A 24,319-nucleotide genomic window follows, 5' to 3' on the forward strand; every position below is an offset into this window, starting at 1 on the left:
CCCTATTTCATCAAAGCTAATGGAGCCCAGTCATTTAAATCACTAACAGAACAGAAAATGGTTAAGGTATGAAATAGCTATAAAACAGTATTATTGCAACCACTAAATTATGTTATGGAAGTATACTAACATGAAAAAACTGTTCATGATGTATCATAAATATCCCTAACCCTCACTATTTACAAAAAAATTTGGAATGAGACAGTAGAAATTTGAGGGGAGAATAGGCAGCAGATTGAGAATGTGTGTTTTACAGATACACTAATAATAATGTGAAGTGTAATAACAAACCTACACCAATTTCCTAAACCTAATTATTGTATCTGGCCTTTTTATTCTTGCTAAAAACTTATTTTGCAAGGGGATTCCTTTGTTAAAACCCTATCTATAAAGAATTACATATTATTACATATCATAATTAAGTTGCTAGGTTGGCAAACCAAATGTTTCTAGATTGGCATCTATTCTACAAGATTGTAAAATGGAATATTGTGGAGTCCTTTGCAAGAGGGTTGCCTAACTTCTGATTTTTCACATGCCAGATTGTGCAGCGTGGGGCTTTGATTCCCTGGAAACTCAGGTCCACAGGTTTTTAGAGCCCCTCCCCCAACACTTGCATAAGGAAGAAAATTAACTCAGGCACTAGAGGAAAGGCAGATCCAGACTTAGAATTTTCTAAGTGTTTATCTTGGCTAACATTAGTTTCAGACAAAGTTTTGGCTTCCTCTGCCAAAGAAAGCCTTCAAAGTAGATTATTTCAAGGTCCTCTGAAAGATCTTGACCTTACATTGGGTACAAGTTAAGAAATTATTATTGGTCAATTTATGCTGGAGTTGTATGAATACTATATAACACACCGGATTAATTTAACTTCCATATTTTTGGAGGCTAATCCTAAATTGGCAAAATAATTCTAGGGCAGTGATCTTGCCCACCATCAAATCTATATACTCTAGTCTTCTAGCATGGCCTAAGAATCTATCCAAAACCAACAATAAAAAGACTTATTCTGGGTGTGTAATAAATACCTCTAAGTATTAAGAATGAATAGAATTTCTGTTTCTTTAGAACAATCTTAGAAATATCTTTAGTCTTGCTTACTAGCAACAATTTACTCCAACCAGCTTCATCAAATTGGTTTCACCAATGGAGCAGTATTTTTGTCAACAACAAAACCTTTCAGAAGGTACCTAGCAAATTAAATACAGGAATGGCAGAAGTAGGTTTACAGTTGTGAGTATGTGGAACTGTTATTCTTGTATTATACAGAGGGTGCACAAAAGTAGTTTACAATTGTTGAGTACGCGAAACAGTTAATACAGTTATTGTGATAATCATAACCTGCATGTCTTTTCTTCCATATGAACAACTGTAAACCTACTTTTGCTTACCCTGTATTATTTCCACATCAACAACTATAAAGCCTACCCTGGCCCATCCTGTACATGTACCTACATATAAGGGGGAAAAAGTTTCATATATTTGGTGATTAAAAACAAAAATTTTCAACAAAGGATAGAGACTAGAGTCTAAGTTGAATTCAGGGTTTTAGTTAATATAACCTATACAAAGTCATTTTCTATTTTATTTATAATTAACTTAATAGTAATGACTTGTGGTCAGCTACACAAAAGTGCAACTAAGACAATCTAAAACTAGCTAAAACTCTAAAGAAGAGGCTACATTTGGATAGGAACGTAAGTGACACATTCAGCACTAACACCACACTAAAAATACTCACAAGAGAGAACACAAGTAGCTGGAGGGAGAACTTCGTAAAAGAAAATAAAAGGAAATACTCAATTTTGGATATAGGTATCTTCCAGTCTAAACTAACGATCACATAAAAAACACCAATGAGAATACATTTAAGTTAATGGAAACAAGTCTTTATTAAGTAACTTTTAATATCAGAAAAATAAAACTCTTATAATTCTCTTTACAGCAAATATATAATATCAGTGCTTTGGCCATCTTAAGTTAAAGGCCCTTTATCATAAAATATATGGTTTTAAACTTTACTCAAATTGAATTTATAATCCCTATGACTTCCCTACATATACATAACAAAAGAGTGTAGTAAAATTAGCAAATACTAAACTATATTGATAATTTATCATTCTTAGTTTGTGGTTTTAGAAACAGTACACGCACCTAATATATATGTCAATTCCTTGGCTTATTAGTTGCAGTGTACAATGCAACAAAATACAAAATACATGCTTGGTGAACATTCGTTCATATCTACAAGACGGCAGCTAAAGATTAGGTTTCAATACTGACATTTAACTATCCTACAAGCAATTAGCATTACATCATAATATGCCATCAAGGCAATTTTTTTATACTGAAAAAATCAAAATAAAAACCGTTATTTGTAAACTTTTATACGAAATGTAACTCTTCAAGTGGAAATAAAAAATAAAATTTGTCTATTTACTATTCAATACACATAGGATTTCAATTTTTGTTATACCGAGAAAAAAAAGCTCTTTTGTGTTGGGAAAATAACGCTTCAAAAAAATAATTAGTAGAAAACCCACCAGTATAATGTTTTGTCCTGTCGATGCCAGCACAGATTTGGGAACATACTGAGGATGACGTCACAGACATCCACAGGTGAAATGTGAAAGTGTATCTTCAATCTTTCCTTGTGATTGGAAATAGTTTTGAAATGAAGTAAACTGATTGGAGGTCGTCACAGCTGCTTTTGTGAATTATGCCAAGGGCATTATTATCCCTCTCTCCCTACCCCTTCCCTAAATTACTAAAAAATAAAAATATATTTATCATGTGCAAGACAAATATGGATTGAACATAAAATGTTTCACATTTTGATCTAGAGTCTAAAAATTAATCAATAGCTTGATCAGACTAATGAATGGAATGTTCACGTCCTCAATGATTAGCCAATACAGGTGAACCCCAAAGCCCTTCCTGAAATGCGAAAACCCAGGTGGCCATTTCCACATTCACTGAGGGAGGCAATGGGTAGGAATTCACCATCGACACAACCGCATTCCTGATCCACTGATCATACCAGCTGGGCGAGATGAAGGTCAATGTAGCAGTTTTTTTGTCCCAAATTATAACCAGTGATTGAGTAAACTGCCATCAGCCCTATTATTACCAGTAATTCACAATGCATTAAAAAGTTACTTGTAATCCTGCAGAATTAGGCGTAAATTGTTGTAAAATAAAAACACAAACAAACCTGTTTTGTCAAAACTGGCAGTGTAAAAGAAGGCAGCCCTGGAAGTGTCTGAATCATCTGTAATGCCAAGTACCCTCCATAAACTCTTAATGTGGTTAGGCTTTGGGACCCATTGTTTTGAAATCTTAGACCTATATACTTTTCTCACAGGCTCACACAACCTATGATTATCTTCACTCCATAGAGGTGAACTTCAGCTTTAGCAATTCTTACACAAGCTATGTCTCTGGGTCTACAGGATAATATTAATAATTCAAACCAAACTAATAGACAAGAGACCACTTAGGTTTAGTGTTACCATAGCAGCCTTTTATAAGTTTACTAACAACTTTAGCCTAATCCCAATAAAGCCTGATAACAGTCATAAGAATTCATTAGGAAGTTTACTGGGGGTACCATTATACCCATGCCTTTACGAGTCCATATAGAGATATAGTATTTATGTATATATATATAGTTAAGAGTGAATCTGGATTGCCTGAGTAACAGCTGTCTGGCAAACTGGACATGATGGCGTTCTCTTTTCACAGATCTTGTTGGCACATTCCATGCAGAAGAGGTTGTGGCCACATGGAACTAGGGCAGCAATAACTTCATTCTCAAAACAAATCACACAGTCATGCTTTCGTCTTGATTCTGGAGGTGAGCTAGAGGTGGAACCACCATTGGAAGAGGAGTAACTATTGGTACCATTAGAAAAAGCAGGGATGTATATTGGAAGGCCAACATGGTTGCCTGTACTAGGTGGGTCGCTCCTAACCCTCCGAGCAAGTGGGTGTTCAATGCTCTCAGGAAATGTAGGAGACAGACGAGGAGTAGATGGCTGACTTCCTCTACGCTGAGTCTTCATGTTTCCAGAAGGATCACTCCCAAAGCCAGAGAGTGGGTTAACTGGTTCAAATGGAGTCCAGATAGTTTGCGCGGATGTTGGTAAAGAGTCAAAGGCAGGAGAATCAACTGCAAGATCTTCTGAGCCTACAGATGGTAGTGTATCCCCAAACCAAAAGTTTCCTGTGCTAAATGGGCTTGTTGGACTAAAGTCAGCCAGCCTATTGCTTCCAAAGTAGGAATCTGTGGAACCACTTCCTAGAGAACTGGAACTATCATTTCGATAATTGGATATCATTCTTGCACGGCTAGGAGGAACTGGATTGGAGGAGAGCCATGCAGAGCTAAGAGTGCCGCTTTCAAAGCTTACATCGGTACCGTTGTAATGGAAATCATTCTCTTCATTGAGCTCAATGTAGTTTCCTGTACGCATGGCGATGTGCATTTCTATTTCTTCTCGCGCTCGGTCAACATTCTCAGGCATCCCTGTCACTTCGAAGACAGGCTCCTTATCTCTGCTGGGAGTTACTATGTATGTGTGGGTCTGCTGCTGAATTCTTTTAATAGTTGCTCCTTTGGGCCCAACGACTAATCCTACCACACGATATGGGACCCTCACTTGAACGGTGGTTTGGCCGGGCAGATTAGGACTTGACAACCCTCCCAGGGCAGGGCCATTTTTGTTCCGAGATGCGCGAATCATGGAGAAGTGCTCTGCAGCTGAGAGGATTTCTCTTTTGGCCATGGCAACATCTTCTTTCCGCCCAGTGACAACAAAAATGGGCTCTTCACCACGAACAGGTGTCTTGATATACGTGTTTGTCTTGGCTCTCAGTGCTTTAATTTTACAGCCTGTTAGAAAGAAAATATGTCATAAGAATCAACATCTACTTCAATGATACTGATAAACAAATCACAAAGCGCTCCTTTCAAACTAAACTCTGCTGGGCAGCTAGAGTGCTCTATACAGGCAAGCTATACCACGAGTGGTCTGACCTTCAGAACTTGACCTACAGAGTAATACTATACTATTACTCTGCATAGTATTGGTGGCAAAGAAAAACCATCAATGCACATGTCAGACACCTAACATCTATTTTCTCACTTAATCTACACAATAACCTTAAGAACTAGACTATTTTACTCCTTTTACTGCAAAGGAAAATGTGCAGAAAAACAGTACCACTTGTCCAAATTCACACAGATAGTAAGTGGCAAAGTCAGGGTTAAACCTATTGACTTGAAAATCTACCATCTTTTTGTTAGTCTAAGAACCTCAAATTTCATACAACTATACCATATAACTGATGTTCTTTAACTAGTTTCCACTTAATTGTCTTATCATTTTAACACTACTCTTTCCTCGTAAAACTCAATTGATGACAATGGCAAAGTGTTTGTGGCCAGTAGGTCATCTCATTTTGCTTATATCAGCTGAATTTTAAGAATCAGTCGTGTTTCTCCTTGTCTGTTTATGCTAATTGTATTCACAAGTGAACTAAATGATTACATAAGTGAAATATGAATTTAAAACATTATATTTGTATGAGAATTAAGTTGATTATTTTTGAAAGTTTCAACACAGATGAGCACCTTAAAGGGAATAAAAGGTGTCGCTGAACTATGTATGGGTGAGACAACTGTGCAAGCCTAGGATTAAACAAGTAACACAGAATTTACTTTGCACTCACTAAAATTCTGGCTAAATTCAAAAGAAACACTGGAAATTGTATGGAATATGAGCATTGGATGTGGTCTTATTGAAGGACAACTCAAGTATATTTAAGTTAAAATAAAACATGTAAGACATTATGTATAACTACACACGATTGTCTAGTAATTTTCTGGAACAATCACTCATACCAGTGCCAACTGGGTAAGATCAGAAGGCTTCAAACTGTAACCTAAAATGTAAAATATACCACCGCAGCATATAGTTTTCAAAGACCTTAACATGAAGCTTACTAGATTTATTCTCATGAATGTATCACGCTATTCCTAGGTCCTCCAAATAAAGAAGTTAAGTGCTGTTGAAGATACTCATCACAATCTGGGCAGTTCTTTCCCTTTTTTTTATCCACCCCTCCCATACACTGATAAAGTACTGAAGTTAAGTCTTTACAGACACCGGTTCTAACCTGCATAACTTACAATAGTCATTCCACAACAGACCTCCTTGCCTCCAGTATTGCCTCACTTCAACCCATTCTCTACATTCCCTTTAATCAAATGATACTTTCGCTAAATAAGCACAGATCACATGACCACTTCTTTGCATAAAGTGCTTTAATGGCTCCCTTTTACCTTAAGGCAAACGGGGCACACTTTACCTGGACCCGAGTAGCTCTCTCTGGCTTTATCCCCCCCCCCATTCTTACTTCTTAAACTCTGTAGGGTACACTCTTTATTAAATTTGTATCCATGCCCCCTTGCTTCCATGACTAGAATGTTCCTCTGTCCTTGCCTCTTTACCTTGCAGTTCTGACTCTTTAACTCCTGTTAGCCCTCAAGATTTTAGTTTAGATGCCTCATCCTCTAAGGGGCTTCCTCGCCCTCAGGAGTGGTTTGACTGTAAAGTACCTGTCATGGGGTGGCCACACCAACATTTGTTGAAACAAAGATCACTGTTTTTCTATGTAACAATATTGGACCTTTCTTACACATACCGCTTTGTAGCTAAGCATTTTTTTGCTGGGCTTTCCCAGACTTTGATATTCTGGCCCCATACTGCTAATCCAACCTTTTCAAAAGGCGTTTATTATTCTGACACTTCAATTATAGCATATTCAACCCTACCATGGAACTTTGAGATCTCAACCACAAATGAAGATCTTGTTCCTCTTTCTAACAAACTGTAGTAGAACTTACAAACGGCTGCTTTCTCAATCCTGGATCCTAGGTACCTATCATGAAAACACCTTTACGAGTCAGGCTTATTCTAACCTGAAGGCTATAGTCATTTGAACAGATTTTGGGGGGGGCGGGGAATGGCCAAAAGCAAAACTGCAGGGAAAGTACGTAGGGTAGTACCTAGATGAGGTCACAAGAGCCAAGGGAAGGGGTGGTTTGGGGGTTATGAAGAAATTACTACCATGCATCAAATATATGCTACTGTAAAACACAGGTTTTTAAAATTAAGAGTGCTGCTATACATTTATATCTATAATGAACTACCAGAAGATTAAACTAATAGTGCCACTTTTGAGTATAGGAAAACACTATGTCTGCTTTTTGCTCCATAATATAAAATCAACTGGAAGACCAGAGCAATAAAACTTCCATATGTATTTGTCTCAGCACAGTAGGTGATGCTTGGGGGCCAAAAACTGAAACCACTTTCCACTGGCCAGTATGTGACTGATGGAAAGACATCTAAGAAATTTTGAAAGGGGTAATATGAGCATGTAGCTGATAAGTGCTCACGTCAGAATTCAGGGAGTTGCTGTTGTGCTTGGGATACCCGAGTTTATGCTCTGCGCTGGCAAGAAGACAAGGCAAGAAGGCAGCCTGCTAGAATCACATTCCCGACAGAGGGCACCGCAGAGAACACGGGGCAATTTCTCTAAGGACAGAGGGAGGACTCATTAGCCCAAGGATTGGCTTTTCCAGCCTTACTAATCTTCATCATTAGGAAGCTGAATTTTAAAACTTTTCTAAATAAGTACTTCTAAGACTATAAATCAACGGTCAGTTGCATCTTAATGCAACAGAATGCTTTCTGTTTAATACCTAGTAGGCATAATACTAACTAAAGAAATATGCCCAAAGGCACATAGAACACTATCTGGACTATGGCTGAATCTAACAAATAGGTGTTTAACATATGGCTCGTTTAGGCAGACAGAAAATGAACGTTTTGAGCATGAACTCCTTTCGAGATGGGGGTTGTAAGGCCTCACACGCTACCCAAGAGGGTCATGTGCTTAGGCTTTACCCAGCAGGGGAAAGTGGTAACAGGAAGGTAGCAAACCCAACTCCTTTTAAGCTACTGCCAACAAAAGCAGAAGTATGTCTTCTCTCTCCTGAATTTTATAGAACAGCTTTAACACAGTAACCCAACCCAGATTAGGAGTACAAGAAAACTTCATTAATCAAAATACTGCTTCTACAGAAACACAGATTTTCTAGAATATATGCACATTCTAAAGTTGGGGACAATTTGAATAGGCAGAGTTCTAACTAAGTGACACAAACGTAAGGAGAAAAAAGTTTGTTTTATTAATTTTCAGGTGGAGATAAAAAGGTTGAGTACTTTAGATTGTGTTTGAAAATTCAAAGATACTGAAAAAATAAGAAAAGAATATATAATCTCACAGCAGCACAGGATGCAGAAGCTATAAAATAACTTAGACTGCACTAAAGAAACTGCTGTGTGACAATAGCCACTCATAACAAGGTCAAAACATCTACAACTCATCACAAATAGCTAATTTTTCTCTCACATACTCCATCCTACGTATGAAGACACCAAAGCCCAACAGAAAAACAGGTAAAAGAAATAGCTCACAGAAAAAGAAACATATAAATGGCTCTGAACACACAAGTTCCCATTTTCATATGAATTAAGGCATTACTTTTCACCTGTAAGAGTGTCAAATACCACAAACAGTGCTAGGAAGGAAAGGGTAAAAACCCCTCATCTCTAGCTGCCCCACCAGAGTTACAGCTGCAGGTATCCTTCAGCCTCTATGGTCCCACTCGCAGAGTGGACTCTGCAAATACTTGCAGGGGCACAAAATGCCCTTGCATTATGTTCCTCACTTGTGGTTTATATTAATGTGAGGCTATACAGCTACACAGGAGAATACTATGCAGTCATAAAACTGGCTGACTTAAGCGGACAGGTAGGAGAAAGTTTTCCTTGTACACCATTAAAAAAATAGGATTAAGTCAGAACAATTAAAAAATGACAATTTTATTAGACAGCTTATCGATAAGACTTTCGGCTAGTAGTGAGATTTTCCTTCTTTTTTTTAAAGTATATTTTATTGATTATGCTATTAGTTCCCCATTTTTTCTCTCCCCTTTACTCCCCGCTACCCTGTACCACCCCTCTCACCAACATCCCCTCCCTTAGTTCATGTCCATGGGTTGTTCACGTAAGTTCTTTGGCTTCTCCATTTCCTGCACTATTCTTAACCTCTCCTTATTTTGTACCTACCATTTATGCTTCTTATTCCCTGTACCTTTTCTCCCATTCTCCTCCTCCCCCTTCCCACTGATAATCCTGAATATGATCTTCATTTCTGTGATACTGTTTTAATTCTAGCGGTCTGCTTAGTTTGTTTTTGTTTTTTTTTAGGTTCAGTTGTTGATAGTTGTGAGTTTGTTGTCATTTTACTGTTCATATTAGGACAATGCTCTAACTAAGCTACCCATCCAGGGCAGTAACTAGTTACTTTATTTTTTTAAACTTTTAAAAAAGCTTTAAAAAAGATTTTATTTATTTTTAGAGAGAGGGGAAGGGAAGAAGAAAGAAAGGGAAGGGAGGGAGAAACATCAGTGTGTGGTTGCCTTTCATGCGCTCCTACAGGGTACCTGGACCGCAACCCAGGCATGCACCCCAACTGGGAATCAAACTGGTGACCCTTTGGTTTGCAGGCCAGCACTCAATCCACTGAGCCATACCAGCCAGGGCCAAGGATTTTTTATTTCTAAGATGTAAGGACTAACAATTATTTTCTTACAACTACAAATAAAAACCCCAAACATATGACAAGGTGTATACCAGCCTGTGTAGAGGTTAAGAACTAGAATAGCAGCATCGTTCAGAATTGTAATTTTATTTTGATTTGGAGGTAAATTCCCCAAATACAGAGCCTCCAATTTACCTCCCTAGTGTAGGAGGAACCCCTTTCTCCTTTCTATATCACTCTGGCTGGGGCTGTGTTTCACCTCGAAACCCTGTAGCTCCAGCTGGAATTTTGGTCCTCTCCTCCCAGCACAGCAAAGGTCCTGCCTTGCCTCTGCAGTGTCAGGAGAGCTTCTCCCACCAGCTGCCTCAGCAATTAAGGGGGGAGGTCCTTTGCTGCTGGGAGAGGAGCTGAAAGGAGAATTGGAAGGTTGGTATCTGTATCTTCAGTGTTTCTCAAACTATGGTGGGTTTGCAATGTCACCTTAATGGGTTGAAATGAGCGTTAAAAACAAACAAACAAAACCTCAATGTGTTCAAATATTTCAGTAAAATATGTGTACAATGGGCTTCAATGTAAAATGTACTTTTGCTTGGGGGGTGGGGTCACAATTGGAAAAGTGTAGAACTCTGCACTGGATCATCTTTACAGCCACTTTTTGAAACCTTTCAACATGTGGAATGATGTACATATAACCAGATATAGAATTGCAGTCTGCAATGTTGATGTAATTATGGTCCAAATCAATTCACCTAAAAATAGGAACATTATCCAGATTACCTTGGTGGGCCTGACCTAACCATGAGTCCTTTAAGGTTTTCTCCAGCTGGTCTCAGTAGTTAGAGAGCTGTGCTGAGAGCCAGATGGAAAATGGAGACTTCAATCCAGAAATCTTTTTCTGTTCTTTAATTTTGCTTATTCCCTGCTTTAGTTTTCTGGTGTTGCCAAACAAGTTACCACGTGGCTTCAACATACCAAATTTTTTATTTTACAATTCTGTAGGTTAGAAGTGTGACATGGGGCTCAGCAAGGCTAAAAATCAAGATGCTGGCACGACTGTGTTCCTTTTTTACTGGAAGCTTCTGGGGACCTATTTCCCTGCTCCTTCAGGTTATTGGCAGAATTTAGTTTATAGTTACAGGACTGAGCTCTCTACTTCCTTGCTGTCAGCTGAAGGCCATTTCCAGCTTCTAGAGGCCACCCAAATTCACTGACTTGTGCTCCCAGTAACAGATTCTCATGCCCAGATCTCTCCCCTCCTCACATCTCTGACTCAGTTGGGAAAGGGTTTCTCACGTAATTACACAGGGCCCACCCGGATGATCTCGAATATCCTCTGCATCTCCAGGTCCATACTCCGCATATACATTCTGTTTCTGGAGGACTAGGGTGTCAGCATCTTTGGGAGAAGGCAATTTACTCTGCCTACTACACATTACCATTTATTTTCTCTTTCTTCCAAGTCCCTGGCTTTTGAACCAAGGGAAGTATCTATCTGGCCCATGAAAAATTTAAACCCCAACGCAGGGCAGTGGCTACACATACGGGGCCAGAAAAAGTGTGGGGATCACAGACATTAGAATTGACTGATGGGATTGAGCTAAAAACCAAAATATAGGTAAAGAAATATATAAGTACTGTGTTGACAAAGAGTTTATGGCAAGAGCTGAGTAAAAATTTGGTGGCAAATTGGCCTCCACTTGTTCTAAGAGCTTTGCTTAGGTGTTTGTAACTAAACCACTCCTTCTCCAGTCCAAAAACATCCCCGATTGTGAGAAAATGGATCAGTCCCAGTAAGGGCACATGCCTGGGTGGCGGGTGGGTCCCCAGTTAGAGGTGTGCAAGAGGCAGCCTAATGCTTAAACTTACCCATTCAAATATTAAATTCCCTAGAAAGGTGCAGGCACTAATTCAAAGTGGTTTGAATTATTTAAGCTCATAATCAGGAGAGGAAACAGTCATGTAAGCAATATTGATATATTTGTTTTAAAGAAAATAGACATACAGTGGGAGCACAGAAAAGGAGACGACTTTATTGCTTCCAGTAAATGAAAGGTGGCTACAAAAGCATTTGAATTTAGGCTTAAAGAAAGGTGGGAAGAAGCAGAGGGGGGTTCAAGTGCCAAAGCAGGGACTCAAGAGTACAAGATGGCAGTCAAGATGCTACACCTGGCCACTCCTGTGGGAGCTTCAAGTGACTGGAGGGGAGAAGGCTCCTCAGGTGAACATCTCCAAGGTCAGACAAGGCTTCAAACTCTATCTTGTAGGTGCGGAGATTTGTTTCATTTTATTGTTTTAAAGGAAAAAGCCCCAAATATTTTATGAAGTGTTGCTGATTTCTGACAAAGAAAATACGGTTTGCCAGAAGTTAAATTCATTATATTTTTCACTCATTTCATAAATTAGCTACATATTAGTACATGATGGGGCAGCAAAGTAGATTTATAGTTGTTTGTATAGAAAATACAATAATTAATAAATAACACGAGAATAAACTGTTTTGTATACTCACAACTATAAACTCACTTTTGCTACCTCCAGTAATATAAGGGAAAAAAGCTCTTACAAACACCAAACTGCGTTATGTATTTTCACGGTGAGTCAGCCTTTGGGTATGCTTTTCTTCGACACCCTCCCCAAACAGTTCTGTGGCGAAGGGGAAAGAATCCTATCAGGAAATCAGTGTACACACACGTATGCACACACACTAATAAAAATGAGGACGGGGAGCGAAACTCCTTGAGAAATTCTTTCTACGTTCAAGATAGTAAGAACTCCTTGGCCTAATATTAACCCCACCTCCCTTCTCCCAGACTGTCTTGTCTCCCACACACGCCTTCTTCCTCTGCTGTCTCTGCTCAGGTATTTCCCTCCATAACCCCTCACATCTTCTAAGTAACAAACACAGACATTTGGAAAACATGAGATTGGATGTGCCAACTCGAGAGTGGTGCAAACAGAGGTATAACTCTCATTACCACACTGCCATCAGTGAGTCTTCCAAGGGCCATTTTAAAGGAAACGAAGCAAGGAGCACAAAAGTGATTATCTGCAGGACTGGGTTCAAATCTATCACCAGTTACTCATGGTTTCAATATATCAGGTCATTCAACCTCAAGGCCCTTTCCAATGCTTTATTTTTTGACCAAGTCACCTCTTCTTTAAGGTACCACTATTTTCCACATACATGTATCTATTCTTTCTTTCCTTAAGAAAAGGTACGTTGAGCAGTGGCTGGCAACACCAGTTTGTGGATGGACCATCACTAACCAGCTTTGTGAACTTTAAGAGGTCATTGAACCTCTGTCTCTTTCATGGGTGAGGAATTATGATTAAAGACACTCACGGGGCTGTTGCAAGGACTGAGTAAAATAATGTGCTTAACTTGTAACTAACAAAAATTTGTAGCATTACTTTTCAGTTTTCCAAACTCTCCTATTTATAGTCTCATTTAATTATAATAGTGTGCTTTAGGGAGAGCAGAAAAGAGCTTAACTGAATTGCTCAAGATCTCCCAGTTGGAAAGTCAGATCTCAAACCCAAGTTGCCTGAACTCCATACTCCTCTCATTAGACATACTGTTTTTCTCTAAAAGCAGTCAAGAAACACATTATTTCACCTTTCATGATATATTAGAATCAAGGAAGGTGGGGTCACATTACTTAATGATTTTATATAAAATAAGGTCCTCTACAACCTAGAACAGTATAGACAGACTATGCAGAAGCTCCTTTAACTTTACAAAGGACCCAATGTCAGTATTATTAATCCAACATTTAAATAAATGATTTAGATTAGCAATGCAGTGTACTCCTAAATCACAACACAGAAATAGCAGCTCTCGTTTCTAGGGTTCAAGTGTGCATCCTGCAGCTCTTCTAGTCAAAATTTTCTGATTTTTTTTTTTGTTGTTGTTAAGAACACTGTCTCCACTTTAGGTATCACTATAAAAGCACTCAAACAGCTTCATTTAGGTGATTTTAGTTTAGGTTATTACCAGTATTCACCTAATACCTCAAATCAATTAGCACCCACTGCCCTTTAAAAAAAAAGTTCAAACAACTTGATGTTGGCTGGCTCCTTAGGCAAAGGGTTAGAGATAAAGCAAGAGAGGAAAACCCCAATTACCACAATATGGAAATTAAATAATAAAATGGTAAACTTCCAATCCAACAATTCAGTTCAATAAAACAAACAGAAAGCATCTATTTTGTTTTAGGTACTTTGACATTAGGGCGCAAAAATGACCAAGATCCAGTTCTGCCCTCACTGACTTGTATCAGCTTCAAACACCAAAAGGATCTGGTGTCTACACATGTTCATGTACAGATACTGGTCTGTCATTTTTTTATAGTGTTGGTTGGTGATGCTGTTCAACTTTTCTATATCCTTGCTGACTTTATGTCTGCTTGTTCCACCACTTTTTGAAGACAGGAGTGTTGAAGTCTCCAATTCTATCAGTCTGAGACTCTAAGTGAGTTATTTATAATCTCCATAGATCTGTTTCCTCATCCGCTGTGAAAATGATAGATCAAACAAGATGATACACTGCCTGACACACTTAAACATTTGTTGTTATTAAAAAATAAAATGAATTAATTTTCTATAGGAAGTTAAAAACATTTAAAGAATATAACTCCTAAAAAATAAAACTTACTTATATTATGAAAAGCATGTTAAGATACTATAAACCTTACAAAATTGGGAGGAGATATGTTGAAGTCAATTAACTGGTAATTTGAAACCTAATACGTTTGCGTGATTTTAGGAACTCTTTGTGGACAAAAATAAGAACTGCATGAGATGATCTAGTTTAATCTCATTTTATAGACGAGAGAAAACCGAAACTCAGAATTGACTAAAGTTATTAACTAATGATTCCTAAATATGCCACTCTCAACATGCCTTATTTGCCTAGTTGATTGTGAAAATACAGAATTCCCTGCATGTACGAGATATTTTTAAAAATAGAGGTTAAACTAAATCTAAAATCCCCTCTTTATTTTACCTTTTTAGTGTAACAAGAGCACTGAATAATTTTTAAAAGGGTTCATATTTTGCCTTTCATTCACTAAAGGTGCAACAACCAGAAGAGGGATGAAAGGCAGAACAATTTTCCTACCCGGAGATTTTTAAATTACGTTTATGCCCTTTAGAGGCTGCTAGTAGAAACCTTAGAAATACCTGTTTGAGTACTATATAATGAATCAAATTCATCTGTAAAGTAACTCTCTTCCAGACTACCTTAGCTCTTTACCACTTTCATGTCAAAAGTTGATTTTAAATAAATTTGAAGGCACTGTAAACATTAATATAATGTAGGTAATTTAGTTAGTGGTATACCAGTGAAAAAACTTATTGACTGACAATTTTTGGTTTCAACTAGTTATGTGCTCAGAGTATAAATCTAGTAGCAAAACAAATTATAAACCTTACCTTACGCCTCATATACTTTCAATGGTATAGTGATAACAACTTCTTAAACTTGATCCTCACAACACATGGGGGGGCAAAGGAGGGACCAGGAGGGACCAGGGAAAGCAAGCAGATGGAACAGGTTTTTTTCCCTCACAGGAGGAAGAACACACTCAGGAGGTTAAGTGATTTGTTCAAGGTCATAAGCAACAAATGGTGAAAGCACATCTCCTAGTTTTCTAACTGCAAGTTCAGTGTCCTTTCCTGCAGTATACTACAAGGTATAGGTGGAGAGCCAGAAACAAGCTGAAGGGGAAGGAGAATGGTACAGAAAGGGGAACAGAAATAAGGTCAGTCCAAAGTACAAACATTTATACTGGTAATCTTATGGGGACATTTTCTAATTGTTGGCACAATTCCCTCCACACTCTAACTAACCATACTAACACTTTCTGCTTATCTTCAACTACAGCAGCAGTTTTCATTAAAGAATTTTATCATTTTAAGGCCCAGTCTTACTATTTCATGATACAACTTTACCTATGGTCAAATCAGGCTTCCCTGCACACAATAAATGGTAGCTTTTGCTTACCGGACAAAGGCAACCAAACCATACCCATGTGAATTGTTCTTAAGTCCCAAACACTAGTATGAAAGGTGCTATAGTTTTATGGTGTGTAACTTAAAATTCTCAAAATGAGTCATGAACTAAAGACTTGAACATGAATTCTATTCAAACAGCATCAGTCTGTGCATAAATCAATTTTACAGTTGGGTTTGGTGATACAGCATTAGAAAGTTATTATGAAGGCTTAACTATTAAGATTTAATCTTTACAAATATCTATATGGTACCTAATGGTAACATGGGAAAAAGTTCAAAGTAAACCCACAAATTAAGCCATATAAATCATTTGGGAAGCATTAAGATGCAGTTTAATAAAAACATCAATGGAGTTCTAAAGTTGATTATCCATAATCTATCTAGAGTTTCCTAAAGGAGTTTTTAAACTGCAGCGCTTTTAAGCTTTCCTATTTATTATCTGATGAACATTATCTGTTTTTCCTATTGAGCTTATTTTTTCAAATAATCTTATTCAGTGATTGGGGGAAAGGGAGGGTGGAAAGAGAGAGAGACAGACAGACAGACATTTGTTGCTCCACCCACTTATGCATCACTGGTTGATTCTTGTGTGTGCCCTGAGCAGACACTGAACCTGTAACCTTGGTGTATGAGGACGACGCTTTAACCAACTGAAGTACCTGGCCAGGGCCACTTTGAGTTTAATTTTAAACTACAAATTCTACATGGCATAAATTACATTTCAAAATATCCTGTAACACTCCCATAGCTTAAAAAAATAATACTGTGGCCCTGGCTGGTATAGCTCAGTGGATTGAGTATGGGCCTACAAAGCAAAGGGCTGCCAGTTCGATTCCCAGTCAGGGCACTGCCTGGGTTGTGGGCCAGGTCCCCTCTAGGAGGCACACGAGAGGCAGCCGCACATTGATGTTTCTCTCCCTCTTTCTCTCTCCCTTCCCCTCTTTCTAAAAAGAAATAAATTTAAAAAAAATTAAAAATACTGTGATAGTTATCATAGCTGTTCACTAATATTCTGGCTCTCTCTTGTGGGCCCGGGTTGTAATGCACTTTCTAGACCACTTGAAGTTGGGTGTGGCCAGATGACTTGCTCTGATTAATGAAATATGAACAGATTTGGTAATTATTACTGCCAAGGCTAACATTTAAAGACTAGCATGTGCTATGTTACTGTCTCTTATCCCTCTGGCACAGGGGAAGACCAGCCAACACTTGAAATGGTGGTTGCTCCATTGGCCTGTGTCCCTGAATGATTAAAATGAGCAGAGCCCTTGTGAATAATAAGAAATGAACCTTTGTTGCCCTGACAGGTGTGGCTCAGTGGGTTGGGCATCATTTTGCAAACCGGAAATGTCACTGGCTCACTTCCAGGTCAAGGCACTGGCCTTGGGTTGCTGGCCCGCCCCCAGCCCGAGTCAAGGGAGAGGCAAGTGATGGATGTTTCTCTCCCTCTCTATAAAAATAATAAAATCTTTTTTTTTTTAAGAAACAAACTTTTGTTGTTTTAACACTGAGATGTTTGGGTTCTCTGTTATCACAGCATAATTTCAGCCTATCTGGACAAGTGCGCAATCTCTGTAACAAAAGAGATTCAGACATCAGATGGTTCTAGTTCTGTCTCCCGAGAAGAATAAAATGGGTGAAACTGCTAAGGGAGCCATGAAAGGGTGAACAGCAAGCATTAGATAGAGAGGGTCAAATTAATTTCAGATTTAATTTAACAAAAGTTGTCTGTGCTTATCACTTATATGTATCAATAGATTTGTGTATCACTCAGAATCTCTTGATTATACCTAGCTAAAGGAAAAAAATCTCAAGCCTGTGGAGTTTAAGTGACTTTTCCCAGATCACAAAGTGAGTTATTGGCAAAGAGTAATCAGAACTTAGGAATTTTAATTTCTCATTTCTGGCTCCTTCCAAAATTCCACAGATGAGCAGACTGTTAAGGGCAATTTGGAGTAGTTTATACAATATGAATTTTTACATTAAAACATACATTCTAAAACATTTTTATATTCCATTTAAGGCAAAGTTTTTATTTTCTTTAATTTGTAGAAATATCAAATTGATTCAAAAGCAAACCCACAAAACATTAAGTACCATGCCTATAACTGATGCCACCTTTCTTTGAAAACTTAAGATGTAAAAAGAGCTACCTAGAATTCCAACCCATAAACATTGTTGAAAATTTTTCTAAATAAAAATCTCTAACTGTAAGATGTCCCAAACACTTGACTCTCTGGATCATTTTTAGGTTGTTGGTAACTGGAGGTAAGAAATACACCCTTGATTTACCATTTTATTTTCCATTTCCTTCCTAGTGAATCAAAATAGTTCATTAGCAGAGTAAGGCAGGAAGAGAAGGCAGCAGACTCCCCCTACCAGTTTGCAAAACAATTATAACTGAACCATTACAAATGGTCCCAGAGCTAATACAATCATGCAACTAAATTTAAAATTTAAAGCCTAGGAAAGCTGCAACATTTAATTTTCTAAATCTAGTCTGTACACACACACAAATTAACTTTCGGAACTAAAAATGACAGTGCATTTTTACTTAGACCCAGACCCTGAATATTAGAATAACTGACTTTTGAGTAGTAGAGGTAACAAAATTTTATTACGTTAATTTGGATAGTGATATTTTACGTTATGCATACTAAAAACATGGTATCCCTACTCACGATTACATCAGAAACCGACCCAACCTATCAGTGACCTTCCGGAGCAGGATGCTTCAGTACTGAGGCAACAATCCAGAGTGAAACCTTCATCTCTGAGGTCACCCATGCCAGTTCAAAGAGCAGGTTACCTTTCAGAACTTTAGTCTCCCCATCTGTAAGGTGGGGGATAATGGCCAAGCAGGGTTAAATGGCACCAGTAAAGCATCTAACATTCCTGGCACACGGGATGCCCCCATCCTCCCCCCCCACAAGAGACACTGTGCTCTCGCATTATTCTTTTATAAAAAAAATATTTTTTTCTTTTATTGATTCCAGAAAGAGGGGAGGAAAGGGGAAAAGAGAGGGAAAGAAACACTGACCGGCCGCCTCCTGCACACACCTGACTGGGACTGGACCCGCAGCCCAGGCAGGCACCCTGACAACAGACTGAATCGGGACCTCTCCCTGGCGGAATGAGGCCCAGCCATGGCCAGGGGACTTCAGCGTTATTCTGAAACTTTCTCCTCATGAAACGTGTATTTTTTCTTGAATAGGGAGTATGCGTATAGCAAACTAACCTTTTTCATTTTCTCCTGGACAAATACGCACATGCTTTATTTCAGTTGTGCTAGGACTTGGTTCCACCCCGTGAAACTGGAGACAGTGGCTTAATTAAGAAAATCATTTCCAAAAGGGTCTAGCTCAGAGACAACCAGAGTAGGGTATAAGGAAACCCACTGGAATGCAGAAAAAGATATAGAACGCCAATTTCCACTGTAACAATGGAAACTCATTCAAAATTGTTTTGTTTTATAATGTATGATATATCAGCATGCATAATAGTCATAGATAAGTATCAGACAATGGGAGTAAAAGTTTAAATTCTTTTGACAAGGTGTGCAATAAAAAAGCTGGAGGTGACTTTTCTAGACTATGAAGCTAGAAAACACACATATAACAAAACCACTAATGAAAGTAGTTGAAGACACTATTTTCTTAAACAGTGATAGTAAACCTTGGGTTATAAGTCTTAAAACAATTGAATTCATGATGCTGATATTTATTTATAATGTGGTTAAAAATGGATATATGAGGCCAGTCAGGAAAAAGTCCAGCCATTGTTAACATATAGCAATAACAGTTTTTGTGACATTGATGTAACTGGCGGCCAAGGAGTGGACTGGAATGTGCATGCGTGCACAATGATGACTTCACTGTACTAGTCAGTGGGGGAGGGAGGTAGACACGACTGAGTGAGCATGAGTACTGTGTGGCCGTCGAATTCAAAATGACTGATCAAGTAGAGCAGCAAATCTGCATCAAGTTTTGTGTTAAGCTTGAACATACCTCTGCAGAAACCATTCAGATGTTTCAGGAATCCGAAGCTATGGGCACCTGGTGATTGGCAGCTTCATCAGGACAACGTGCCTGCTCATGCATCCCATCTCATGCAGTTTTTTGGTGAAACATCAAATCACCCAGGTGACTCAGGCCCCTACAGCTCAGACTTGGCACCTTGTGACTTCTGGCTTTTCCCAAAACTAAAATCACCTTAGAAGGGGAAGAAACTTCTGAACTTTGATGGGATTCAGGAAACTACGACAGGGCAGCTGATGATGACTGGGAAAACTGTGTGAGGTCTCAAGGTGTCTACTTTGAAGGGGGCTGAGGCGTCATTGTCCTCTGTACCATGTTTCTTGTTATCTTCTTCAATAAATGTCTCCATTTTTCAGATTACATGACTGGATACTTTCTGGACAGGCCTTGTGGTGTTGTTCTACTTTAATTCACTTTTTAGTTTAACTGGTTGGATATCACTGACTACAAACTGGAACCAAGTCCCTTGACTTAAATCTATTTACAACTGTGAAAGTGTCTTGCAAATACTATATATTTTTAAAAGTCTTAAATCTGTTAGGTTTACTTTTGATTCCTATATTCTAAACCTTCTTTGATTATCAATAAGCCTCTTTAGTTTCTGGCTTTCTTTTATAGTATTGGTTTAAAAAGGAAATGTAAAGTTTAAAAATATTGGACCATTTAACATTTGTGAACAATCATACACTATGGGTGGGGAGTATAAATATGAGGTCAACACTGCCAACTTTCACCGCTAGCAAACGCAGTGGTCTGTCTTCTTGAAAGACACTGGAGCCAGAGGCCATCAAAATGAGGTGCTAGTCTATACCGACACAGAATTCCATTTGTCCTACTCTTTTCTTTAGAGCTGAAGTCATAAATATCTCCATCTGTGGCATAATTATTTCCAAAACCAATTAAGAGATGTCAAACAGAAAACATGACTTCAGGTAATGAATAAAGTGGCAGGAATAGATAATTCTTAAGAATGAAAATTTAGTTCGTCTAAGGCAAACAAATTAAATGATCGGCCCTGTTTATTCACTTGGGGGAAAAGAGAAATGACCACACTATAGAAGGATGCAAATATTAGAAGTTGCTCAGTTCTCCTGCAGGAGTGTGAAAGTACTTTGCAAGCTTTATTATGGTGCTGCTGAGGAATGGGGGTGGCAGAGGGGTCCACGATCCACTAGTTAAATAGTTCAGAACAGCAAAGGGCAAGACTTTCCGCTCTTAAGATTTAAGGTAGGATGATGACATACTTCTAAGAGTGCTGTGAATTCTGGGAAAGTAGTAAGCACAAAGGAATAGTCAGCAATCTGTCTCCGTGTTCTAAGACACAAATTCACATTTCCTTATTAATTAATAACCAATAAAAACTACAGACTTTATCAGCAATTTAATAGATAGTGCACTATAAAAACTTAGAATAAATTTAGTTTACTTTCAAGTAATAGAGTTGTATAAAGATAACAGTTTGTGCAATTAAAGACCATTTTATAGTGCTTTAAAGGGTCTAGTAAAGAGAAGGAAAAATTTGTATTAAACCAAATATACAAAAGATGTCATTCCCTTGTCCTCAGTCAAACTGGCATGTAAATATTCTCCTTTGTTACCCTAAACCGTCGCCATAAGGACACTTATAGCTTGTGCTAAGGAAGTGACATCCTAGAGTAAGGTGATAAGGGCTTTTTTTTCTACCTTACATACACCTTCCCGGCCCCTCTTCTCCATTCCCCTTTATAGATCTTAAGCATCAAAAACAACCCTCCCACCCCCCAAAACAATGAAACTTTGCAATCATACCTGGAGACTATTCCTCCACAGCTTTCCTCATTGTTCCTCAGGCTTCCTTCCACCCCCGTTTGACAAAGTCCTGTCCATGCTCTAAGACTGCTCAGGGTTGGTGTTCTCAGATGCATGACTTTTGTTTGTCCCACATTACAGTTAGTGCCATGAACTGCACATCAGTTTAGTGCCATTCCACTGTTTATTAGACTACTAGCTTTCAAAAGCAGCAACTCTGAACCAATCTTAGATCCTCATCTGCCATAAACTCAATGTCTGGCAAAATTCAAGCCTGATACATAGCAATTCCTTAAATGAGGAATTCCTTAAATGATGTGCTTAAATGAGTGGCCAACTCATTCTGGACCCATAAATTGAGATGTTATCATTTTACTCTATGTAAGGTGAAACAATTCTCTCCTGGATTAGTATCTCAAGTACTGCAAAAACTCAAACAAGGCAGGCAAAAGTTATTTACCAAACTATAGTGCCTTTAAGTACCAATCAGGAGGTCTGAAATAAGCTATCTCCTCTATCCAGATTTCAGATAGGCTTTTCTTGTTAAAATCCAGGAGGTAAGAAATGAGCCAGCTCTGATATCTGAAACCACCATGTCAACAGACCTCTTATTTATGTGTACTTTAGACCACTTGGGAAAGATGAGATCATTTAGGAAGCAGCGCCATCATTTCTCTTTATTTGACCCCAACACTGTTCTCAACCTCACAGCAAAGACATGCATCAACCAGTCCGACCCATACTGAAATAAGGCAGCTGCAAGTAGTATTCAATAAAGGGGAGAAAGCTGCACTAGAGCACCGGACCTTCCCCAAAAATGTCGGATACAGAGGTACTCTGGGCATCCCCTTCCCCCACCTTCACAAATCTACTGGAATCTGAGACATAGGTCCTTTGTCTGAACAATGTGGGAGGAGTCTGTCTGCAGTACTGGTGTGCTGGCAAGTGTGGAAAGGAATTTACAAAAACGGTATAAATGCATAAAGTTCCTTAACTCAGTTACCTTACTGGTCAATTTTTCTTCATCGTGTATACTAAAGTGTACTAAAAGGTAGCTAACGCGTCTTTTCGAGAGTTAAAATGCACCAAAGAAATACAGTAAGATCAACCGAGAGTTAGGCTGCACTTCAAAAGCTAAGTTTCTGAATAGCGGAGGGGCGGGGGTGGTGGTGGTGAAACCCACCACTAGAACATCCCTTATCCTCTCGAATGAACTCTTTCTTCCACAAGCCTCCATTTCTGTCAATTTCTTCATCTGAACAAGCTATTGTAAAAGGAACTGAGCGCTTTTACAGGCACTGTGGGGGCAAACTTGCAATCTCGGCCCTTTCCATGCACAGCACCGAATGCACAATCGACCCGACCTTTTACCACCTCACTGAGGTTTTTGGTGCCACGCCAGTCTGGTGTTCCACGAATACAGCTCGAGTAAAGTGAACACCGTCGGATTGGGTGGCTGGAGAAACTTAACACCGTTTATCATGCAAAACGAGCGGAACACAGAGGGTTTTCGAAAGGTGACCCATCTCCTCTCGTGGACCCTTGGTTCCTCCCCGACCTCTTCGCGGCGGACTTCGGGAACTCTCCAGGTTCGCCTTTTTTGTTCCAAGTTCTTCTTTTGCCTCTCCACCCACGCCCGAGGCCATGCCCAGATAAAGCCCTCTCCCCGCACTCACCCTGGCGACCGACAATCTCAGCGACATGCTCGGAGCTGGGCACCGGGACGCACTCGGTGGTGTTGACACTCTTCCTCCGCAGCAGGGCCGTCTGCTCCCCGTTCAGGCCGGCCGCCGCCGCCCCGCAGCCGCCGGGGCCGTAGGCGTGGGACAGCATCGCCGCCATCATGCCCTGGGCATCGTCCCCTCCGTAGAGCACCCCCGCCGCCGCGGCCGCCTCTCGGGCCTCGAAGCCGGTAGTGGGCAGGAGAACCGACCCCAGGGACCCGGCCGGGATGGACTGTGTTTGGGAGGTGGCGGCCGCGGGCGGCGACAGCAAGAGCAGCGACGGTCGATCCTCCTCCTCTGCCTCCTCCAGCTCCTCCTCCTCCAGCAGGTCTCCGTCCAGCTCCGCTTCCTCCCCCTCCTCGTCCTCCTCTATCTCCAGCTCGGCCGGCTCTGGGGCTCCCGAGCGGCCGGGCGGAGTCCGCTCCTCCGGAGACAGCCCCGCCGCCCGCCGGGCCTGGCCCTGCGCCGCCGCGGCCCTCAGCGCTGGAGCGCCGGGCTCCGCCGGGCTGGGGTCGTCGAGGCCTAGCGCGGCCAGGTGCTCCCTTAGCAGAAGCCCGTCCCCCTCGAGTTCCGGGCCTCCCGCGGGCGGCGGCAGCGGCGGCGGCGGGGGCGGCTGCGGCAGGGGGGCCGGGGCCGCCGCCAGGGCCAGGGCCGCGGAGCTGCCGCTCGGCATCGCGGCGGCGCACTGTCAATGGCGGCGGCGGCGGCGGCGGCCGGGTCAGGCGAGGCGGGCGGCGAGCCCCATGGCGGACAGGGCCCGGGCCCTGCTCAGCGCGCAAACACCTTTCCTCTGGGGAGGTGGCAGGGCTGGCGACCCGGGCTGCGGAGCGCCAGGTCCGCCGGGAGACCGGAGAGGGCGGGGTGGAGGGGCTGGGGTAGGAGGTAGAGGTAGGTAACTAGGGTGGGTGGGTGGGGACGGCAGCGGGGCGGGCTGCTGGAGGTGGCAGCGGCTCCCCTCTCAGGGTTTCTTTTGTTTCATGGCCTTAACCAGCCCCCGGCGCGCGCGGCGGCGGCGGCGACGCCCCACGCCGCTCTCAGAATGAAGCCCGCGCGTCTGATTGGGCGCTTTTAATCTCT

General features: G+C 40.5%; 1 protein-coding gene across 1 annotated transcript; it reads right to left on the minus strand.

Annotated features, from left to right (window-relative positions):
- Positions 1–1,896: 1,896 nt before the first annotated feature.
- Positions 1,897–24,285, minus strand: MEX3C (mex-3 RNA binding family member C). Its single transcript, XM_037165069.2, has 2 exons — positions 23,195–24,285; positions 1,897–4,894 (listed from the first exon to the last, which is right to left on the minus strand). The coding sequence occupies exons 1-2, from the start codon at positions 23,913–23,915 to the stop codon at positions 3,672–3,674; spliced, it is 1,944 nt and encodes a 647-aa protein (XP_037020964.2). The 5' UTR covers positions 23,916–24,285; the 3' UTR covers positions 1,897–3,671.
- Between the last annotated feature and the right edge of the window lie 34 nt (positions 24,286–24,319).

The sequence above is a fragment of the Artibeus jamaicensis genome, unplaced genomic scaffold (genome assembly GCF_021234435.1).
Source record: "Artibeus jamaicensis isolate MK-2021 breed Jamaican fruit bat unplaced genomic scaffold, CSHL_Jam_final contig_354, whole genome shotgun sequence".
Lineage (NCBI taxonomy): Eukaryota > Metazoa > Chordata > Mammalia > Chiroptera > Phyllostomidae > Artibeus > Artibeus jamaicensis.

Coding starts and splice junctions, on each gene's coding strand:
- MEX3C (XM_037165069.2), bottom strand. CDS start 23,915: ATGCCGAGCGGCAGCTCCGCGGCCCTGGCCCTGGCGGCGGCCCCGGCC. Junction 4,895..23,194: donor TGAGATTGTCGGTCGCCAGG/GTGAGTGCGGGG, acceptor TCTTTCTAACAG/GCTGTAAAATTAAAGCACTG.